The 20,569-nt window shown below is 40.8% G+C and overlaps 1 protein-coding gene across 2 annotated transcripts; it reads right to left on the reverse strand.

Annotated features, from left to right (window-relative positions):
- Positions 1-215: 215 nt before the first annotated feature.
- sun2 (Sad1 and UNC84 domain containing 2) lies at positions 216-20,190 on the reverse strand. 2 transcript variants are annotated; one of them, XM_084082823.1, is made up of 17 exons: positions 20,095-20,190; positions 19,904-19,975; positions 10,936-11,026; positions 10,291-10,409; positions 9,871-10,188; positions 9,152-9,211; positions 8,896-8,967; positions 8,291-8,442; positions 7,997-8,047; positions 7,409-7,447; positions 6,997-7,191; positions 5,701-5,838; positions 5,391-5,493; positions 5,081-5,196; positions 4,658-4,831; positions 4,012-4,101; positions 216-3,175 (listed from the first exon to the last, which is right to left on the reverse strand). In XM_084082823.1, exons 3-17 carry the CDS (start codon positions 11,022-11,024, stop codon positions 3,059-3,061), a joined length of 1,833 nt encoding a protein of 610 aa, XP_083938949.1. In that variant the 5' UTR covers positions 11,025-11,026; positions 19,904-19,975; positions 20,095-20,190; the 3' UTR covers positions 216-3,058. The 2 variants fall into 2 exon arrangements, with proteins under 2 accessions (XP_083938949.1, XP_083938948.1); XM_084082822.1 differs by having other exon boundaries at positions 19,904-20,176.
- Positions 20,191-20,569: the final 379 nt, after the last annotated feature.

Below are 20,569 nucleotides of genomic sequence, written 5' to 3' on the forward strand. Positions count from 1 at the left end.
TTGGCAGATTGGCTGCAGATTGCCAATCTGCCAGGCTGCAGGACATAACAACTCAGTGATCTTCTTTCTTGAACTTGCGCTGTGAGCTACATTTAAGGTGTCTTGTAATGTGCAACTTAACTTTTGTTTTTACTTTTCATTCTGAAAAGATAATACAGTTAGATTTATATCGATGATCACAATTGTGTAAGAGGTCCAATGATGAAAAGCAACAGTAAATGTATCAAAATGTTTATTTATTTAGGAAGAGATAGAAGACAAATCTTGGCGACATAGCTTAAAACAAAAAACAATAAAATTTAAACAATTCTCTAATAAATACTTTAGATTGTATTTGCCAGCAAGTTAGCCATACTCTACTTTGGGTTTTACCTATCAAGGTAGTTTTATGTATGTTGGGAAAAGCATACACCTTTTACTATAAATCCAATAGCCTTTTTACTTGATTGATTTTTAAATAAACATGACAGCAAATCATTGGATGGGTTTAAAATGTCCACCCTGTTCTCTGATTAACTAAGGAGAGTCATTCTTCATGTTGCTTATGGCAACGTAAAGAGAGGTAAAGGGCAGAAGTCTGGTCCTTTATACAAAAGAAAAAGCACTTTTAGGAAAAGTGAAGTTGATTCCATGGTTGATTCCCAACATCACCAATACTATGATTGATGAATGAGAATACATTTCAGCAAAAATCTATGAATAATTGGAGATGTATACAGTAACGCCCCTTTTATTATGTCTCACCATGCTTGACTTCAACATGCTTGCATGTATACGATTTATCCCACCCTGTGCCAGCAGGGAGTGCTAGAGACGTGTCACTGTCACTATTCAACATGTTTCATTATCCAGATACCTCATAGATATAGTAGAATTATTAACAAAATATCATAACTGGAACACTATAAGAAAATATCATGACATAAATACTAAGAGTATTGTGTCAAAAGTGCAACTGAAATGTTTTGTTCAAAAATACTAAATTTCTTAGATTTATTTAAAAAACAAAATCATTATATTATAGGCAGAGTTCCATGATATATCTTTATCTAATCTAATACACAAATTAAATTACTACATATTAATTATTTGAGTATTACTTTTCAAAATTAGCTTTACATTCATGTCAGCAATCATCTTTGGAGAAAAGGTTTTTGTATGCATGTCTTTTCTATGGGTGGATATCACAATTTAGAACAAACCTTTGAACCTTAGAATCAACCTTTGATGTGACCCCAAACAATTATGTATAAGTACCTGACAAACCTGATTAACAAGCACTAAATACATTAAAAAACAAAAAAGCAGAAAGTGCATCTGAAATATGTAAGTAATAACTATGCATTGTACATAATTATATTCAAAGTCATGGTACATTTGCCTTTTTTACTTTTACAACATGCCTCTCCTTTATCTACGATCAATACCTAAAATATACTGTACAAAAATGTATGGAGAATGTAATAAAACACCATACCTATCAAATGAACAAGTCATGTTATTCCTATGATCTAGTGCAGTCTGTTCTGATTTGTAAACATCAACAAATCTTTCCAATTGACTGATGCTTCCAATTTCCAAATTTTACATGTAGAATTGTAGATGCACTTAAAGAGCGACAATTGTTTCTAGAACACAGCGATAACATGAAACCTTAATCTGAGTGGTATCACCTCAAGTAACTTTAAATAGCAAATAAATAATACTTTTCTTCTGCGGTTTATAAAGAAGAATAAACCTGGTAAGAAGCCCACACATAAGAATTAAAACTAAATATTCAAATATTATTTGAAGAGGTAAGCAAAAGGTTTTTCAAGTATTCCAGTTAAAAAAAACATGGAGGTTACAAACCTTAAAGCAGTGGAAAATGTTAAAGGCGAAAACCGACAAAGCTGCATATTACTTGCTATAGCCTACGGTAAAATCCAGAGTGACAGGATTTTTCTGTGTATTCGTGTTCGTGATGTTTCTATCATGTATCACGTCATATCATTTATCCTATTGTATACCATGTGACATGTCACATCACATAGCTTTACGCAATGAATTACACAGTCTGAAATGTGTTGCTGAATTAGAATTTGTGTTTGCTGAACCTGAATTTAAGCAACCATCTATCAGATGCCAGTTTTGGTGTTTTGGCTAAAAATAGAAAGAAAAATGGACTGCATATCATCTTATTAACAGAAACAAACAGATTAAAAAAAGCAACAAAAACAAACGAACAAACAAAACAATCACTTTCAGCATTGAATGTACCTGAATGTATCAGAGGTTTGTACAACTCATTACACGATCACACACCATCAGTGATCCAACACAGCAGGCTAAAGCTAAATTGTGCAATCTGTGTGTTAGGCAGTCCATTACTACACTGTAAAACATTCAAATAGCTCATAGAAATAAATGCACAGGACAGACTGTTCCATTCATAGCAATGCTGTGCTTCGGAAGAGGAAGTAATCATTCCACAGGGCTTGCGTGGTGCATTTGTTCGACACTAAGATGTATTGGTTATATGGTTAACCACCACAGCAATAACAAGGAGTGCACACCAAAGTTGCAAAGATGCCGACCAAGGAGAAGAGGCCAAGTTTAGAGACGTAGCAGTCGCTCGTAGCCTTGATGCAATGTGAATTTATTGAGCAAAAAACAGTGTTTCGACTGGTCGAAATGTTTTTTTTGCTGAAAAAAATCTGCTTTGTATCGCGACTACTTTTTCTATTCAGCTTCATCGAGTAGGGCAATGTATAGGTGGCTGTGAACACGGAAGTAGGGCACTTATGACCTATCTATACTTCATCCAATGATAGCAGTGAATTTCACACTTTTCTATACATTACTGTTCATTCAGTCAATTGTGCAGCCCTCTTCAACATTCCTTCCTTTTGCTTTAAACACTGAATATCTTTTTCTTTCATTCGATTTCTCACATATTGTGCAGTGGAAAAGCAAAGCACTCTGGTCTGAAAAGATTTGGTTTATGTTTTTTTGCTATTCTTTAGAAAATATGCATTCTGAAGGTAAGGGGAGCCATATAGCTTGGTGTGAGTCCTTCTTACGTAGAGGCGATCTTTCCATGAACGCGGAATCGGTATAGACAAGTGTACTCCATGTGACCCCAGTTGCTGAGGACGCGTAGCTCCACAAATCGATACACCACATTAGTGGGGTCCTGAGTATGGAAGAGAAGAGAAGACAAGACAAGACAAGACAAGACAAGACAAGACAAGACAAGACAAGACAAGACAAGACAAGACAAGACAAGAGAAGAGAAGAGAAGAGAAGAGAAGAGAAGAGAAGAGAAGAGAAGAGAAGAGAGAATGTGAATGGACAAAAAAGGTTAGGCTGTATGTATTTTCCTAGGAAGATATGCCAAGATGTTATGCTATGTTATGTTAGTGCTAAGGCACTTTCTACGTTGGCACTCATGCCAGTTTAACATCTGATAAATGATGTAATGGCAGACGTGGTAGGAGCTAAAACTAAAGCCTGTGGATGAATCAGGAGCTGACTTTTTATATCTCAGTACAAACAGAAAAGCTCTGTGTTGCCAGGGTTATTGCACTGGATTAGGTTTCGGTTATGGTACCAAGCGTTTGGCAGGTTTATTGCATGGGTGAATTAGGCTTTCTCTCTCCCGCTCTCTGCCTCTCTCCCCTTCTCATTCTCATATGAGAATGAGAAGGGGAATGCAGACAGACAGACTCCCTCCCCGTGGTCTCTCTCTCTCTCTCTCTCTCTCTCTCTCTCTCTCTCTCTCTCTCTCTCTCTCTCTCTCTCTCTCTCTCTCTCTCTCTCTCTCTCTCTCTCTCTCTCTCTCTCTCTCTCTCTCTCTCTCTCTCTCTCTCTCTCTCTCTCTCTCTCTCTCTCTCTCTCTCTCTCTCTCTCTCTCTCTCTCGTCTGACACCCCCCCCCCCCACCAGCCCATATATGGCCATATTCGTCCAAACACACTCACAGACAAACTGACAACTTATAACTTTATAAAGTTGATTTTTGTAAACTCACAGAGAGCTCAAACGTCTGTGTTGACTCTCCATCCTCACTGTAAGTGAACTGCCCAATCAGTGCACCTTCTTCAGTGTCATCTATCTTCCCCTGTTAGAGAAAGAGAGAGAGACACACACACAGAGAGACAAAGAGAGAGGGGGAAGGAAATAAGAGAGTGAACAATATAATTACTCCGTTTTTATTTTACATTTTATATTTCATTTTTGTATATTTACATTGTGTAAAAAACAATGCTTTCGGCTTTATTATTTGTCCCAGAAACCATAGAAACCCAAACATATTGGACAGGCAGCCACACACACAATACTGTAAGTCGCTCTGGATAAGAGTGTCTGCTAAATTCCTTAATTGTAAAAAGAAATGTGTTCATAGGTTACATTTGTACACTCTCAGAGTTAAATAAATGAACTCTTAGGGCTCTATATTGATGGCGCAACTCAACACCTGCCACTATGTCTTAACTTAAGCCATGGGGGTGTGACTCTGCACTATTTTGCTATCTTCCACTATTACCATAATAAGTAATGCGCATTGCGCTGTTCACAGAAAATAGGGTTGTGAAGGATTTGACTGTACTGGGTGTCATAATATACGGAAGCACATCCTGAACGCACCACCCCCTAGTATCCCTGAATCCACTCACATAAACCTCGAAGTCCTTGGGTGCCGAGTCGATGCGTCCTGTGGGGGAGTTGCAGCGGGGTAGATGGTCCAGGGTGACGTGTGTGATTCTGACCGGGTGAGAGAGGGAGAGCACCAGGATGCCCTGGACTCCGTGGAAAGCCCAACACTTTCCTGGGAGCAGCACTGGATAACCCTGGGCGAGAGAGGTAAGAAGTGAGAGGAGAGAGGAGAGAGGGAGAGGTTGCAAGATTCAGAGTGAAAACCTATCCTACTTGGCCCAAACCTCTAGATTACTTAAACCACAAAATAATATATATTGTGAACTTTCCCCTTAAATAGTGATGGGCCTTCTAAAAGACATGGGTGGGTATATTATGTTGGGAGAAGATGAAGACAGATAAAAACAGAATATGAGAGTATTTTATCATAATATTGAGAATACCTGGATAACAGTGCGAGGGCTCTCTGAGGGGTACCAGAGTGGGAAACCAAACAGGGTTACACACGCTGAACGGATACGGAATGTCTCTGAACACTTAGTGCTGACCACACTGGCACCTACACACACACACACACACACACAAACACACACACACACACACACGGTAAAAGGAGGGTGAATTTGTATTGATCTTTATATCAATTTCTTAAAAGTGTTCATTGCTGAGCTAATGATTACAAATACAAACATCAAAACAACAACAGCACTGGGATATGTAAGATAGAGATCGTAACAGAAAGAAGTGTCAAACCTTGTGTCTCCAGAGCAAAGTCGGCCATTTTGTCAGCCATGGGACGTTTCCAGTCTGTCTCTGTACTGCTCTCTTTACTGACAGCTTCATTCATGTCCTGCTCCTGTCGCGCACACACAATCACACACACACACACACACACACACACACACACACACACACACACACACACACACACACACACACACACACACACACAAATGTAGGTCAACATTTGAGGCTTGTGTTGCTAAATAACTATTCCAGTGTATATTTTTAACTGTTCTTTTTGTAGTCTAAACTTTCCAAATTTAGAATACTAAAGCCTTGCCTTGATGCGGTCCATGAGCCACTTCTCCATGGCCTGTTGGAGCTCTGGGGTGAGCTGGTTGTGGACTGGCGTTATCACAGGGTCAGGACAGGGGGCAGGAGGAGGGGTCATCTGGATGGACAACAGCTCCTGGGACAGCTGCAGCAAAACAAAAAGACATGTTCTGAAACTCTTGCCGAGTAGATTGGGGGATATTCTCGATTGATGCTAGCGATTGACCAAGATATGGCTACTTTGCAGACATATTTTGGTTATGTTCTCATGTTTCTTTTTTTAGATTATAGGTATCTGTTGCAAACCAGGCTTGTTTTGGTATCAAAATATTGCAGAAGACTATTCAGACAAGTGCAGATGTAACAACATAATCTCCGCCTCCCAGAGATGATGAAACTGTGTCCTTTGACTGTATTCTCCAATGTTACAATTGTGCTCCTCAAAGACTGCCGTTGTTGTGTGCAGCAAGTACGACAGCAGAGACAGATCATCTGGATGTATCAGTTGTTAAATGTGAGCTGCTCAATCTTTTCATTGTTGCTTGCGATTGGAAAAATCTTAAAATGTTTCCGAGCCTAAGTTGCTATGGGAAAACCTTTTCCTAAAACACATGGGGAACGTCTGAACAGAAAATACACGTAATGTAATAACATGTTCCTAAGGCATATAATATCAAACAATCACACTCACAGCTGATTAGGAACCTTTATCAGTATTTCCCCCCTTTGCTCAATCCAATTCTTCAAACTATCATTCACTGAGTGATAAACAGCTCAGAGCATTCATCTACAGATTCTACACAATTAAAGTCATGAAATATTTTTTGTTGCTCCTGGGCAAAACAAAACATAACCACTTGAACCCCAGCCCCATTAGCCAAAAATAACAAGTCGACAAGCTTGCGTTGCAACACGTTTTGCGCTTGTAGATCAGATATTTTTGCCGATTTGGTGTAGATGTGAAAAAGGAGTCCAAGTACAGAGCCAACTTAAAGAGTGTTTAAGTGTTTAAGCGCTGGACGTATAGTTTTTCAGTGCCCCTGTGTCACTTTTCACCTTTACCGGCAGTGGCTCAGGAGGTAGATCGATCGGACTCGTAATTGGAAGGTTCGCGGTTCGATCTTGGGCTCCCCCTGTGTTACTGTCGAAGTGTGCGTGTGTGTGTGCGTGTGTGTGTGCGTGTGTGTGTGTGCGTGCGTGCGTGCGTGCGTGCGTGCGTGCGTGCGTGCGTGTGTGTATTTGTGAATGTAATGCACATTGTAAAGCGCTTTGGATAAAGGTGCTATATAAATGCACCATTTACCTTAACACTGTCAGCTTCCACAACTTCCACCCTGTGGTTGAGGCTGTTAGAGGCAGTGTGGCTGTGTGTTTGGTATTCTTCTATCTGCGTCCTCAGTGCAGCCACTTCCTTCTCCAGCTGCAGCCGACTGTCTGTGTCACCAGCCTCCATCTTGGCCCTCACACCCTGCATGTCCAGCTGCATCCTCTCCTCCAGCTGAGACAGCCACACACATCACATTAATTAGCATCAACTCTATCATAGAATAATGATAATAATAATGATAAGATTTGCCTATTTCACTATTTTGGTATCAGACATGAATGACAAAACATAACACTCACTCACTGACTGTTTTGGTCAATGTGTACAGTAGGTGCAAATGCAGACAGTGAGAAAGGTTTGATAACTTAAATAGGATGAATTCTCTGACCTGGCTATAATGGTTCTCCTGCTTCAGCAACATTTCATCCTGTAAACACACGCACACACAGACACACAGACACACACGTTAAATCAACATAAGTAACTTCTTTAAGCCTCCATCCATTAATTTGAGATTTATGTCAATGGCTTAAATCATTATTTCTATTTTCTCTTACAAATCTTAATTTCAGTAAGTGAAGTTCAGTCAGGACAGCTCCTGTATTATTGATGTCATGTTGATGACATCATATTGATGCCAAGAGATTTGCCCAAATATGGAGGGACAACGGATCCACACACACGCACGCACATACACACACACACACCCTCTTCTAGACGTCTCACCAGCAGCAGGACTCATATCACACACAGCAACAAGAGAGCAGACCATACAGCAAGCTCACTAGGGTGAGTACAGTATGTGCCATGTACTAGTTGACATTTGTGTGTGAATGGTGATTGGTTCGCTTGAGGGTGTGTGCTAATCTGAGTGGACCAATCAGCTAAGGTGTTTCTTGAATGAACTTGCATTGCTCATTTAGTTTATAGTCATTTTGGTAATGTTGCAGTGTGTGAAAAAGGTTATAATACTCACCAGGAGACCCTGCATCTTCTTCTCTACAACAGCAGACAGAATAGCTGGATCCTAAAGGGAGAGACCAGAATGCCTGTAAGAAGACCATCCTAGAAACATAGGCTAGGCCTCTTAGTTTAGAATAGACCACTAGTTCTCAACAAGGAGATTGGCCTCTGGGGACCCCAGGGGCTCCTTGGGGGGATTCCAGGGGGTCCCAGCTAAAGGATTTATAGTTTGATTTCAGCACTATCAGAGTTAAATATGACATTTGCATGCAGACAGAGAACAGAAAACAGAAGACAGAACTCCTACCACTGTAGGTATAAGAGGCCTTGTGTTGGGTGGAGGAGAGAGAGGAAGTGGAGGGACCACTGGTTGCTTCCTGGGTTCTGCCTGTGTTTGGGTCTTCAAAACAGTCCTGCGGGACATGAGAGAGGCCAACCAGGGGAAGAGGAACCAAATACCTGTGAGAACAGAGAGAGAATACAGACTGGAATAGGGGTGCAACTATCGTATATTATATTCTATTATTAATTATATTCTAAGGGATTAATCTATCAATTACTTTTTCAACCAAATAAATCGAGAAGTGCGTTTTTTACTTGATTCCTATCCTATATTATGTTCTAAAAAATGTATATATCAACAAATCGATGCACTGTGAGTTTGTAGATCTGCCATTTCTGCTATTTTAGCGACTGTATTTAACAAATACAAATAAATTTAACAAGATATATATTTGTATTAAAATCAATTATTTGGTATAATGAATTAGTTCGATTAACCACGTCTTGAATTCATAAACATTCTAAGGGCAAGTGTACTGATGTGAGATCAGTGCTTAGACCACATGACTGGGGTTCTCATAATGTTCTTTCTGGAATGCTGAAACCAAATGGCAGTATGGTGTCACTTACTGAGAAGTACAATGATGAGGAAGAGGAGGAGGCAGGCAGCTTTTTTCCAACCAGGGCCGAGCGACGCATTAGCTGCAGGGCAGAGTTGAAATGCAGGGATTTTGTTAAGCTGGTGCTAAGTCAAATCACATGAAGTTTGTAGTCTCAAATGTGCACTGCATATTATACACAAACACACACGATGTGTATAAGTACACAAAGTGTGTGTATATTCACACACACTTGCACACAAATACATACTGTGTATACAACTTACCTAAATCTGTAAGTACCTTTACTCTTGCCTGTGCTACTTCTACCAATGGTGCGATTGGACCTATTGAAGTTTTTAAAAATATATATTAATATTGACCACACACATGCACGCACACACATGACTCAAGATTAACTTGACATTAATGCAGACCATTTTCCACAGCATACCATGGTTTGTTTCATTTTTGAGGAAGCCATTGGATTCCTTATGAGATAGATACTGTAAACCAACACGCTAAATATAACGTGCAGTTATCTTTTGTCAAACTTATGTAATCCTTGCAATTTAATGCAATTTCAAGCGCAGACTTATTGAAATGGACAGAAATGGTCCCTGCAGAAAGACTGATTTGTGATTTGAATTCAAACCCGTCACTTACGGTATGAACCACACTATTGTTTATCCAACACTGACTCACCCTTTTCAAAGCTAATACTAACTGTGGGCGTGTTTCTGTGTGTCATCATGATGTTAACATGCTGGTACAAAGAATGAAACACACCCACAATTCATGTTATTACCTTCAGTTGTGTTTACCCATCAATATAGTCTGCTGTGAAAAAGGACTATTATTCAGGTAAGTTTGGTAACGTTTGAATAACTTTGGACAAAATGCAGTCCAATACAAAATAATGCCATTAACAGGAAATGGTCTATGTTCACATATGGCTAAAGCTGTGAATAGCCAGTGACATGTACTGAGATTAACTAGTACCCACTTGGACTGAGGTATTCAGTACTGTGTCCAGTGTTGCAGGTGCCATCGCTCTTTGCAGAGGTGGGTCTCTGGTACTGGCCCTCAGAGGAGGAATACCCTGAACTGTCTATGCTGTTCTGGTTCATCTCCTGCGTGTGTGGTGTGTTGTGGCCCCCCGGCCTGCTAGAGCTATACAGCCCTGCAGCCCTGCTCTCCTTTGGGACATCACTCTGGGAGTGACAGGGCGTCTGGCTCCGGCTCCGTGCCGGCGTGAGTGCGGGGCGGGGGGTTGCCGTGGTGGTTGCGACGAAGGGTACGGAGACCACGGTCTGCTGCGTCCCTGAGTTGAGAGAGATGGGGAGGAGAAGTGTAAGATCTGAGGAGGATCAGTTGATCATCATTACTGTTGCACTGTGACGAAAAAAAAGGATGTCATTATCACCATCGTGTTGGTCTGCCGTGGGTGGCGTCTCAGTGCCGGCCGAGCTAGCATTGCTATTGGCTCTGCTGGAGGTACGGGACGCCGCTGCCTTTCGGCTCCCTGCCTTTTTCTTAAAAACCCTGAGAGTCAGACAGACAGATAGACAGACAGACAGACAGACAGACAGACAGACAGACAGACAGACAGACAGACAGACAGACAGACAGACAGACAGACAGACAGAGGGAGAGAGAGAGAGAGAACAGTGTTTAAACATGTTCAAACATGTCCTACAAGGCTTTGACTGGTAGTTGTTTTTGGACTCTATTAGCACCTTGTGATTCAAAATAAGTGGAGAATCACAGGGTGCAGCAGCTGAAGGAGCATACCAGCCTGTTTGACATGCATGTGTGTCCTTTGGCACTCAGTTAAGGGTGATGTATGTATGATGTATGTATAAATACCTCAAAGCCACACAAACGTACGACACTTAATCAAAAATCTATTCTGGTGTTGGAGGTATATACTCCTTTTAACTCCAGTCAATAATCAGGCTATTTGGCCGATTTTAAAAGACAGACAGCCCTATATCTTGCATTGAGAAGAGTACATAATATAGTACAGAGCACATGGTTCAAACAGACACACACATGCTCACAGGTATACCTGACAGGGCTCTCTCGGTAGGATACATTGGTGACACTGCTGGAGTCAGAGTCATCACCTGACACCAGGCGAGCGCTCCTTCGAGACATGACTGAGAGAGAGAGAGAAAGGAACTGTTAACAAACCTTCATTCACTGTTGTTTCCATTGCAGTGCTCATGGTGTAAAAACAAGTGTGGTTGCCGTAAAATGTACACTGTAAACCTATGGATTTGACATTTAACGATGATGGTAAAGAAAGTACATTAAGACCCAACAACAGTCAGTCCAAATACATGAATTAGAATCAGAGCACAGCATACGTTTGGAACACACTCAACAACTCAACAAAGTGTTCACAAGGACCAACTGCAATGTTAACCACTTAAACCCCAGAATCTGTATTGTGGGGAAGGCTTTCGCAGAAAATAGCAGATGTCAACCCTGGTGATTATATGAGTACAGATCTAAAGAACCTTGTACAATGCAGAGGTATTTGGCTTGTAAGGCCAAATATCCTAGTTCGTACAGAAGCTGCTGGACTCTCTCCTGGTCGATGATCTTGAAGGTTCTAGTCCTAGAGATAGTGGTAGATTAAGGGTAACGCCGCTGAATACATCTCCACTCAAGGGGTGACGGTCACCTTTTATATAGTGCTTGGCTGGATGCTCGTGACATCTCACTGATGTCACAATGAATCAGCTATATCCGCATATGGAGTTTTACATTAGCATGATGTCAGCACTAGATGTCTATGCCAGCTCCATATATGGGAGATAGGAGATCAACTACGCCCAAATATGGAGTTTGTGATGTCAGACTTAAGGTTAGTTGGATATGTCAGATAGCTCCATATATGGAGTACCAATATTCAGGGGGTAACTATGGCGACCTATCAAATACCCATATGACGTGAAAGTGAGTGAACACTTCGTAACACAGTTGTTAGATAAAATTGGTCTTGATAATCAATTGGTGAAAACATAATACACAATGGAATTAAGCTTCCAATACCTTATGGAGGTGGCAGCTTTTGGTAGCTTGATATTTTTTTAAAGTTGCAACTATCTATATATTTCACTGACTCACAATGCAGTACAGCATCACATAGAGAACTGCCCTCTGCAAGCCAATCAATAAATCCACATCCTCCCAAATACTCCACACTCTCTGTGAAGTGGTGACATCATCCAGCGACTGAATGTGGAGTACACGTATTTGTACCTTCTACTAGTTTAAAGGACAGTAATAAATGAATGGATCCCATGTGTTGGTATATTCAATTAAGGTCTCAGAAATGTTACAGCACACATGCCTATATTTAGTTGTTCAAGGGGATACATACCAGGGGCATACCAGTGGTCTAGCACCCATAGACTATGACTCACAGACAGTATACTTGACATTACTGCCGTCTGTTTTCCAGAGCATACCGTGGTTTGTTTAGTTATCGAGGAACCCACTGGATTCTGTTCATCTCTAGTACGGTCTGAAAATAAACTTGCAGAAACTTGCTAGAGATACAGTAGGCAATTCTACACTCATAATATCACTCACAATATACCTTTTCACATTGCTTGTGATATTTTCACAGTCGTCTAATGAACTGTATGCATATGGGGAGTGAATGTGTTTGGACTGAGTGGTAGTAATGGCAGCAAGCTGCAGCAGCAGCAGTAGCAGTTGGTCTCTGACAGATGCCACCGTGACTAAACCTTGCTGTTTCTAATCCAGCTAATCTATGACACTCCCAGTCCCAACGCACGCGCACACACGCACATGTACACACAGGGCATGAATACTATGGCAGATCATTTTACTTTTACTACAGACCCAAATCATTTGATTTAGTCACTTAAACCCTATATACTATAGCCACTCCACTGAATGTCTGGTCATGCCTATTACGACATGCCCAGAAAAGGGACCCTCGTTATGTTGCGATTTCAAATGTGTCATTTTATTCAACTGTTTTGACTGGAGAAGAATCCCTGGAGAATCCCTAGAACGATTTCACAAGGAAGTAATGTGTCATTAATCAAGATACATTGCTGAGCCCTGCTTACAACACCAGGAACTGCTATTCTGCACCTCTGATCAGCCAGTCAGCAGAGGCAGATGAAAACACACACCCCCCCTCCAGGGATCAATGGAGTGCAGCAATCACATAGCCTACGAGAAACCATGTCAGACACTTCTGAAATCTAGGATTCCATACCTCAGTTGTCCAACAAAAACAGCAAAACAAAGATCCTAGGCTTAACTGCTACACACAGCAAAATACGGAGTGTTCATTTAACCCTGAGGGCCCTATCTCACACCCGGACGAAAAGCTTCTGACTGAGGCAGTTGCCATTTTCACACCCAGCGCCCACATAGTGTGTTGCCTACTCGCCCATTCGTTGGTTTCAAAATTAAATGAGGTGTGGTCAGGTATTACTGGTGCATTGCTGACCGGAGTGCCCCAGGGCTCTATATTAGGCATCCTCCTGTTTTTTGCTCTACATTAAATATCTTCACAGAAAATAGCTCACAACACACAACACATTTAACTAGATGCTTTCCGGATTGAATGGGTTAACACTCTGGATTTTACTGTGCAGGTCCCCCCCCCCCCCAAAGAAAAAACGTAGTCTATTCAAACCAAAATGGTTTATGATAGAGTATGGGCTTACTGCTAACTTGTTTAAGTAATAACTTAATACCCTGTCATTAGTGGAACGAAAGAAGCAATACAATAGGAAGCTGTAACTTTTGAGACAGGATGCGCCCACAAACAGCTTGACACAGGAAGCCAGTGTGTGTGTGTGTGTGTGTGTGTGTGTGTGTGTGTGTGTGTGTGTGTGTGTGTGTGTGTGTGTGTGTGTGTGTGTGTGTGTGTGTGTGTGTGTGTGTGTGTGTGTGTGTGTGTGTGTGTGTGTGTGTGTGTGTGTGTGTGTGTGTGTGTGTGTATGACACGCATTCGAAATTATTGCAGAATTATAATTTGTTTTCCTTGCCTGAAAAGGCCTTCTAGACTGAAATACTCAACTGGCTCTACAGTATGAAACAAATTAAGTTTGTTACCTAGCCGTTTCTTTATTCCACACTGAATTTCTATTACGATAGACAAAATAAAAACATGAAATACCCTAAATGTGTTCTATTTAACCACAATAAACCTGTCGTCCCTACTGTGGACAAGACGTGTCATTATAGGCAAAAAAGTTAAAAAATAGCAGATCTACAAGCTCACAACACACCACAATGTGACGTGTTGTGAGATTGTAGATGGGCTATTTCTGAATATGAACAGTATAAAATAGGGCTCGAGTGTTTAAGACTAGCCTCTTGCCACAGCTGAGAACAAGCAATAACAACTTCAAACAACACCACCCCTAATGACATTTAGGTAACCATGACAAAAACAGACATGCCTCCTCTATTTCAGCCCTGTTTAACAGCAGCGCACTGAAATACTGAGATTGAGCTTTTGAATAGTTTATCACCGTATGCAAAAACTGCAAGATAATTTGTATTTGAAGAGTTTCCTCCCACCATGTGATATCCATGGAACTTTTACTATTTATTTGTTTGTTGATTGATTGCAAAAGGTATTGCAAAATACAAAAAGCAGGAATTACATGATTCTGCATATCTTAACTTCTGCAATGACACTGACTGGCCGAATTTGCCATGGCAATGTCATACTGCAATCGTGTAACATCGCAATGTCAATGAAACGATATTGTGCAGACCTGCTTCCTCATGCTGCAAACTATTGTCTGGTTATGGATAATAAGATATCTCTATCGTATAGACAATATTTGAAACACTGACATGCAACTACCTTATAGGTTCTGATTGGGTCTAATAGAGCCTCATATGTAAAGAGTAGACATAAATAATTAACTGCAATATAGAACACAAGAGATATCTGCACATGACAACACAGCACAGCAGCAATAGCTTCTATATAGAGTAAAATCTGAAGTAATTGATCAGTGTTGCCAGATTTTGCGAGAGATATAAGCAGCCAGGTCTATGAAAACGAGCCCAAAAGAAGCGACTAGGCCACATGTGCACTTTAAACCTATATACATTATTATAGATCGGCTATTTGAACATAGCCGATCTACAAGCTCATAACGCGTAGCGATTCGACGTGTTGTGAGGTTGTAGAGCTTTTCTTTTTTTTTACACAAATCTGGTACGGGGGGGTCCGTGGCACCACATGTTTTCAGATGGGGATATGCGGACAAATACATATTAATGACATGAAAATGTTTGAACAACATTTGGAAGCAACTACACTTAAAAAACAAGCCCCCCCACCCCCACAAAACCCTGCAACAACTAATATCTACAAGCGACCTTACAGTAAAACAAGCCAAAGGTCGCTCATAAATAATAAGCAGACAACACTGTTTCAGAGTGGACAAATTGACCCAAAAGGACTTGTAATGTTGTTTACACTCCCAGAGTTAAAATAACACAGACGATTTTACTGTGCATGTCAGCGAATAAATAGCCTCTTTCACACAGTGAGCGGTTCCCACCTTGTCGAGGGGCTTTGGCTGAGACGGGAGAGACGGGAACGATTTACAGTAATTCCCTCAAATCCCTCCTTCCACTTTAAATTGCCTCTCAGTTCAGCCTGCATCTGCAATCTCAGCCCCCATCTTCTCCTCCATTCAGCAGACTTTCCTTCACCACTGGTGACCTCCCTTTCTGTCCATACTGTTCTTTGTGGAGATGTTTCCCTATTTTCTCCCTCATTCTGGCTGCCCATCAATCTCATACTGTACTACTATACATGCATCATTAGAGCCAGACCAACATAAAGGGTCAAATAAAACAACAAATTAAGATATATACTGTATATTGAACAAAGTTTACTGGTGACATTTAAAACTTCACACCATATAGTTTAAGCTTGACCACTGTGGAGGCCTGCATGTGTCCAGTATATGGCATATCGTTGCTGTCAGGCAGAAGCCTCATATAAGTTGTGTGTTCTTTTAACACTGTGTTCTGTAAAGTTTTCACAAATCGAAGCTTTAACCAAATCATATCAATTATTTTCCTTCAAATTGATTAGAAAATAACCTTTTTTTTTATTTTACAAAATATCAGTAAAACAAAAAATGGACACGTTGATGGTTCTGGAGATCAACGTGACCTATGACATGATAACCACCAGCACACACCCTGGAGCCCAATAATGTGAAGAGACACAGAAGGTGCTGCTGTGGGGACAAATACTTCTTTGAGGGGCGGAAAAGAAACGATGACTCATTTAGCTTAATTCTCTTCAGAGGCAGAGCATGGTAATGTAGCGTACCAAGCTATGTCTAGAGGAAAATAGTCACAGCGATGCGTGTGAGCTTGTAGAGTGGCTATCTTCCGTGAACGACATCGTTGTAAGACGGATAATAAATTAAGCAAAAGGCTGACAGTGGCAAAATCACATGTTTTTTTTTTTAGGTTAGAGTGTGTACTGTGTAGCCAACCAGTACCCTTTAAGCTTGCATCTTAGTGTCTAATGTATTTTTATCTTGCGGCACATGTCACACCAACATTTTGCTGCTTGTACCGGTGTGAGTGAGTGAGTAAACCCTGTTGATTGTTGATTCTTCACATGTAACTAAGCACCCACACAAAGGTGCATAATACCACAGACAAACGTGCCTACACTCAAACAGTACATGTGAGCAGCATAAGCTGATGCAGGCATCCAAATTGGATAAGTCTGCCTGCCTGGCATTTGGCTCTGGAAGCACAGCGTGACAGTATGGTATACTATGTGGTAGCATTTACCCAGGAATGGGCAGGATGGGGCTGTTATTGTTCCATTAAGTTATACTTAATTACACGATTGTGTGGTTCACCTAAAATTGGTTATTTTTGGCGAGCGACAGCATTGTGCAACCAAGTATAAATTTGGCTTTAGCCTTAACACTGGCACTGGTAGAGCAAAGAGAGAGAGAGAGAGACAAAGAGAGATACCCCAAACAAGTACTGGGGAGTACTGAGAGAGGGAGGGGGTGGGGGATAGAGAAAGCGGAAGCCAGAGATGAGAGGAAGGAAGAAATAAAGTTTGATGAAGGTTAGGAGGCGACAGAGAAAGAAGAAGGATACTGACAGTGACCCTGTAATTTAGGAGGAGAGAGAAAGACAATAAAGACAGGCAAATGCGAGAGGTAAAGAAAGGGCTTAGATGAGAATGTTAAACAGATGTCTCAATCACTTTTTCCAAAGGATGATTATGTCCCCACCACCTTTTCATTTTGTATCTTAATGATTTTTAAAATAAAATGTGTTAATCTCCAGAGTCTACCAACTTGGCTTTCACTGCAGGCAAGCTGGACAAATGTTACAACCAGCACACAGTCCACTGATCTATAGAGGCACAACGCTGACTTTACAGTGAAACTTAAGTTACAGTACTTGAACAAGTTTACCGACATTCATTTGTTTGTTTGTCATTTTTGCCACGGTTCTGAATGGTGCTTGCGTTGTCATTAAAAGATGCCAGCGGTCTTTTTGAAGCTAAAAAAACAAACAAACTTTTATTCCCTACTGGCTGAATACGTAGCAGTAGCTCCAAGAGTTGCCATCCTAAACCTTGTCATTAAGTTGTAGACATCCATCAGTAGGCCTATTCAGTGGAATGCTTGTACATTGCACTGACATCTGTATTCTAACATACCCAAACTGAAGAAGTGGAGGAGGATCAGTCTCACATCAGGAGAGTCAGTCGCCAAAGTCCAACAATTTGGGGTGAAAAGATGGTGTCTCAATAAATACCCCCCCACACACACACTTTTTCCATTATTTGTTTTCTATTGCTATGTATTCATTTATTATGGCTATTTATTTAAAAGAAAAACAGAGAGAGACCCCGGTCCCATTCATGTACTGTACCACTGTATCACAACAGCAGCAACATGTGCCAATCTCGCTGAGCATCTTTCAAACTTGGGAGCTGGAGCATCACTTTGTTCCCAAACACCAACTGACTAAGGAGAATCAATAAGGCATACCAATCCTAGCAAGTCATCGACAAGGCATTTATGAGTCAGGAGATCTCAAACGTTTGTACTTTTGCAGTCACATGTATAGACAAAAAGCAATTACTGTAGCTTGCTGCATAAGTAAGATGTAATTACCTCCAGTATTGGGTATAAGCTGCAGCTGACTTCAGATGTATTTGTGCAGACATTAACATTTTCTTTGTGTGTTTATTATTTCAGTGTATATGGCAGTGGAACATTTGTGTTCAAAGGATATATGTTAAATGTTGCTGCATTTTAAAAAGGTTGTTGCTGGAATTGGTGAGGCAGACGGGAGCAACAAATTCCATTCAGGCCCCATAAAGACAGGGAATGTAGAGACAGTTGTTGTGACAGCATGAGTGAGTTTGAGGTTTTGTGAGCACATGGAGTAGAGATAGCCAGAAAAGAGGAGGCAGAAAGTAAGAATATACACTACTAAAGGAGGGGGAATTAGGAGAGGAAGGAAGGAAGGCATTAGAAAGTATTCACAACTTATAGCAGTGGTTCTCCAGGGGTCATTGAAATTTTTTGAAATTTATTTTTGTTATAGTTAATACTGTGGTGGGCTATAGCATCAACATTAGTTTAACCGTTTTAACCCTCGTTGTCTATTTGACAATAGCAGATCTACAAGCTTCACAACACATTGCTATGAAGCTTGTCGATCGGCTATTTTCAATATATATATATTATGTTTAACATTTTTAAGGACATCTTGTATGGGGGTTCCTGGTACAAAATGTTTTCAGATGGGGGTCCGTGGACCAACACATCTTAATTTTGGGGGTCCTTGGCATGAAAAAGTTTGAGAACCACTGCCTTGTATACTAGTTAAGTTTGGGTGTGTGACAGAACTCTGACTCAGACAGAGAATAGGTGAGTCATCATCACTAAGTATGGAGCTACAGTACTAGACAAATAGACATCCATACTGTAGCCAGCAGTAGTAGCCATCTACAAATGAGCCTGCAAAGGAAAAGGGCATACCCCATTTTCTTGTTAAATTCTTCTCAAATTGCTCCCCTGTTTGATTCAATGCAAACCAGATGCTCCCCTTTGCCTCTCTCTGTATCAAAATGTACTTTAAGTACCAAAAGTAGAAAGTACTCATTATGCAGAATGTCACATTTGTGTGATGTATAAATTGTATACAAATCTTTTGAAAATAGCAGATCTACAAGCTTTGTGAGCTTGTTGGATCTGCTATTTTCAAATGGCCAAAATATATAGTGTTGAAGTGGTTAAAGTAGGTTTTGGAATAATTATCAAAATCTACAAAGTAACTAGTAACTAAAGTTTTCACAATCATAATTGTAGAGGAGCAAAAGTACCATATTTGCCTCTGGGATGAAGTGGAGTAGAAGTAAAAAGTATTGGACATTGAAAATAATGCAGGTAAAGTAAAATGTGTACTTAAGTACAGTACTTGAGTACATGTACTTAGTTACTTTCCACCACTGCCCATTTGCCTCTCTCCCCCCCCTCTCTCTCTCATTGTGTGTGTGCACATGTCATTGTGCTGACTCAAACCGAAAAAAGATGCACATCCGACATACATGATTAGCCTACTAGTAACCGAGATAGTAAAATATAGCGGAAAGGAAATAAGGAATCGACTCGTACAGGCTATAGTATACACGCTATGGTTGCCGTAGTAACACAACAATTCTCCTAAGGCTAGGTTACAAGCTGGTTGCATCAGAACCTTACATGGCATTTTAAACATGGCATTGTGTAGCCTATATAGTGTTGATTACACATCAACAACACTAAACAGTTATCTGGCCATTTGACCAGTCAAAAAGCATCCTCGGGTCATCATAAATGGCATCATCTTTTTAGGAAACCTAAGTATAAGAGGAATTCTAAGATGTTTAGATGCTAATATAGACCACGATCGAGTAAAAAGGGTAAACAGTTTAGGCTATACTTTAGTGTTGAAAGCACACTCACCCTGCTGCTCTGAGGTCAGCCTGATCGCTGTGGGACTCAACAGGAACTCTCAGGCGACCAACTGTCAAAAGTCTGTGTAGGAAAACCACAGCGATAATCCACTCATTAGCGCCAGCAGCAGCAGCCGAGGTCCAGCTCTACTCTGTCCATCTGAATCTCAGGAAAAAGCGATTATTCGCGTATTTCCATACCTTAAGTGGGTTTTATTGTTATGATGATCTGGGGGGCAGACAACTTGCAACAGGAGGAAGGATCGCTACAATGTTGCCAGTGTTGTATGATCTCACGCTCCTCCTGTGACACCCTGGCCTGACTTGAAAACAAAACCCGTTGCGCCCCTAGCGGCCACTCAGCGATGTGTCGCTCTCCCCCCAGTACATTGTTATGGAGATGTTATGACACACGGGGGCGTCATTTCTCCATCAGAAACATTCCAGTACTATATTTCCTGCAGGACCAGTGCCTTGTGACATAAGTATAAGTTACAGTTATAAATGTTTAATTCATTTTTGTAATTCATGTTATCGGCCAGACAGTATATGTTAAAGGAGTAGTTCACCCAAAAAATCACTCATTTTCTATCAATTACACACCCCATGAAGCCTTCAATTCATGGAGATTTTTTTGTTTTTGTTGCATTGCTGAGCCAATTATTTGATGACCGGC

This window comes from Gymnoscopelus microlampas, assembly GCF_963454915.1.
Source record: "Gymnoscopelus microlampas genome assembly, chromosome: 2".
Lineage (NCBI taxonomy): Eukaryota > Metazoa > Chordata > Actinopteri > Myctophiformes > Myctophidae > Gymnoscopelus > Gymnoscopelus microlampas.

Coding starts and splice junctions, on each gene's coding strand:
- sun2 (XM_084082823.1), bottom strand. CDS start 11,024: ATGTCTCGAAGGAGCGCTCGCCTGGTGTCAGGTGATGACTCTGACTCC. Junction 10,189..10,290: donor CACGGCAGACCAACACGATG/GTGATAATGACA, acceptor CTCTCAACTCAG/GGACGCAGCAGACCGTGGTC. Junction 9,212..9,870: donor TACTGAATACCTCAGTCCAA/GTGGGTACTAGT, acceptor AAACTTCAATAG/GTCCAATCGCACCATTGGTA.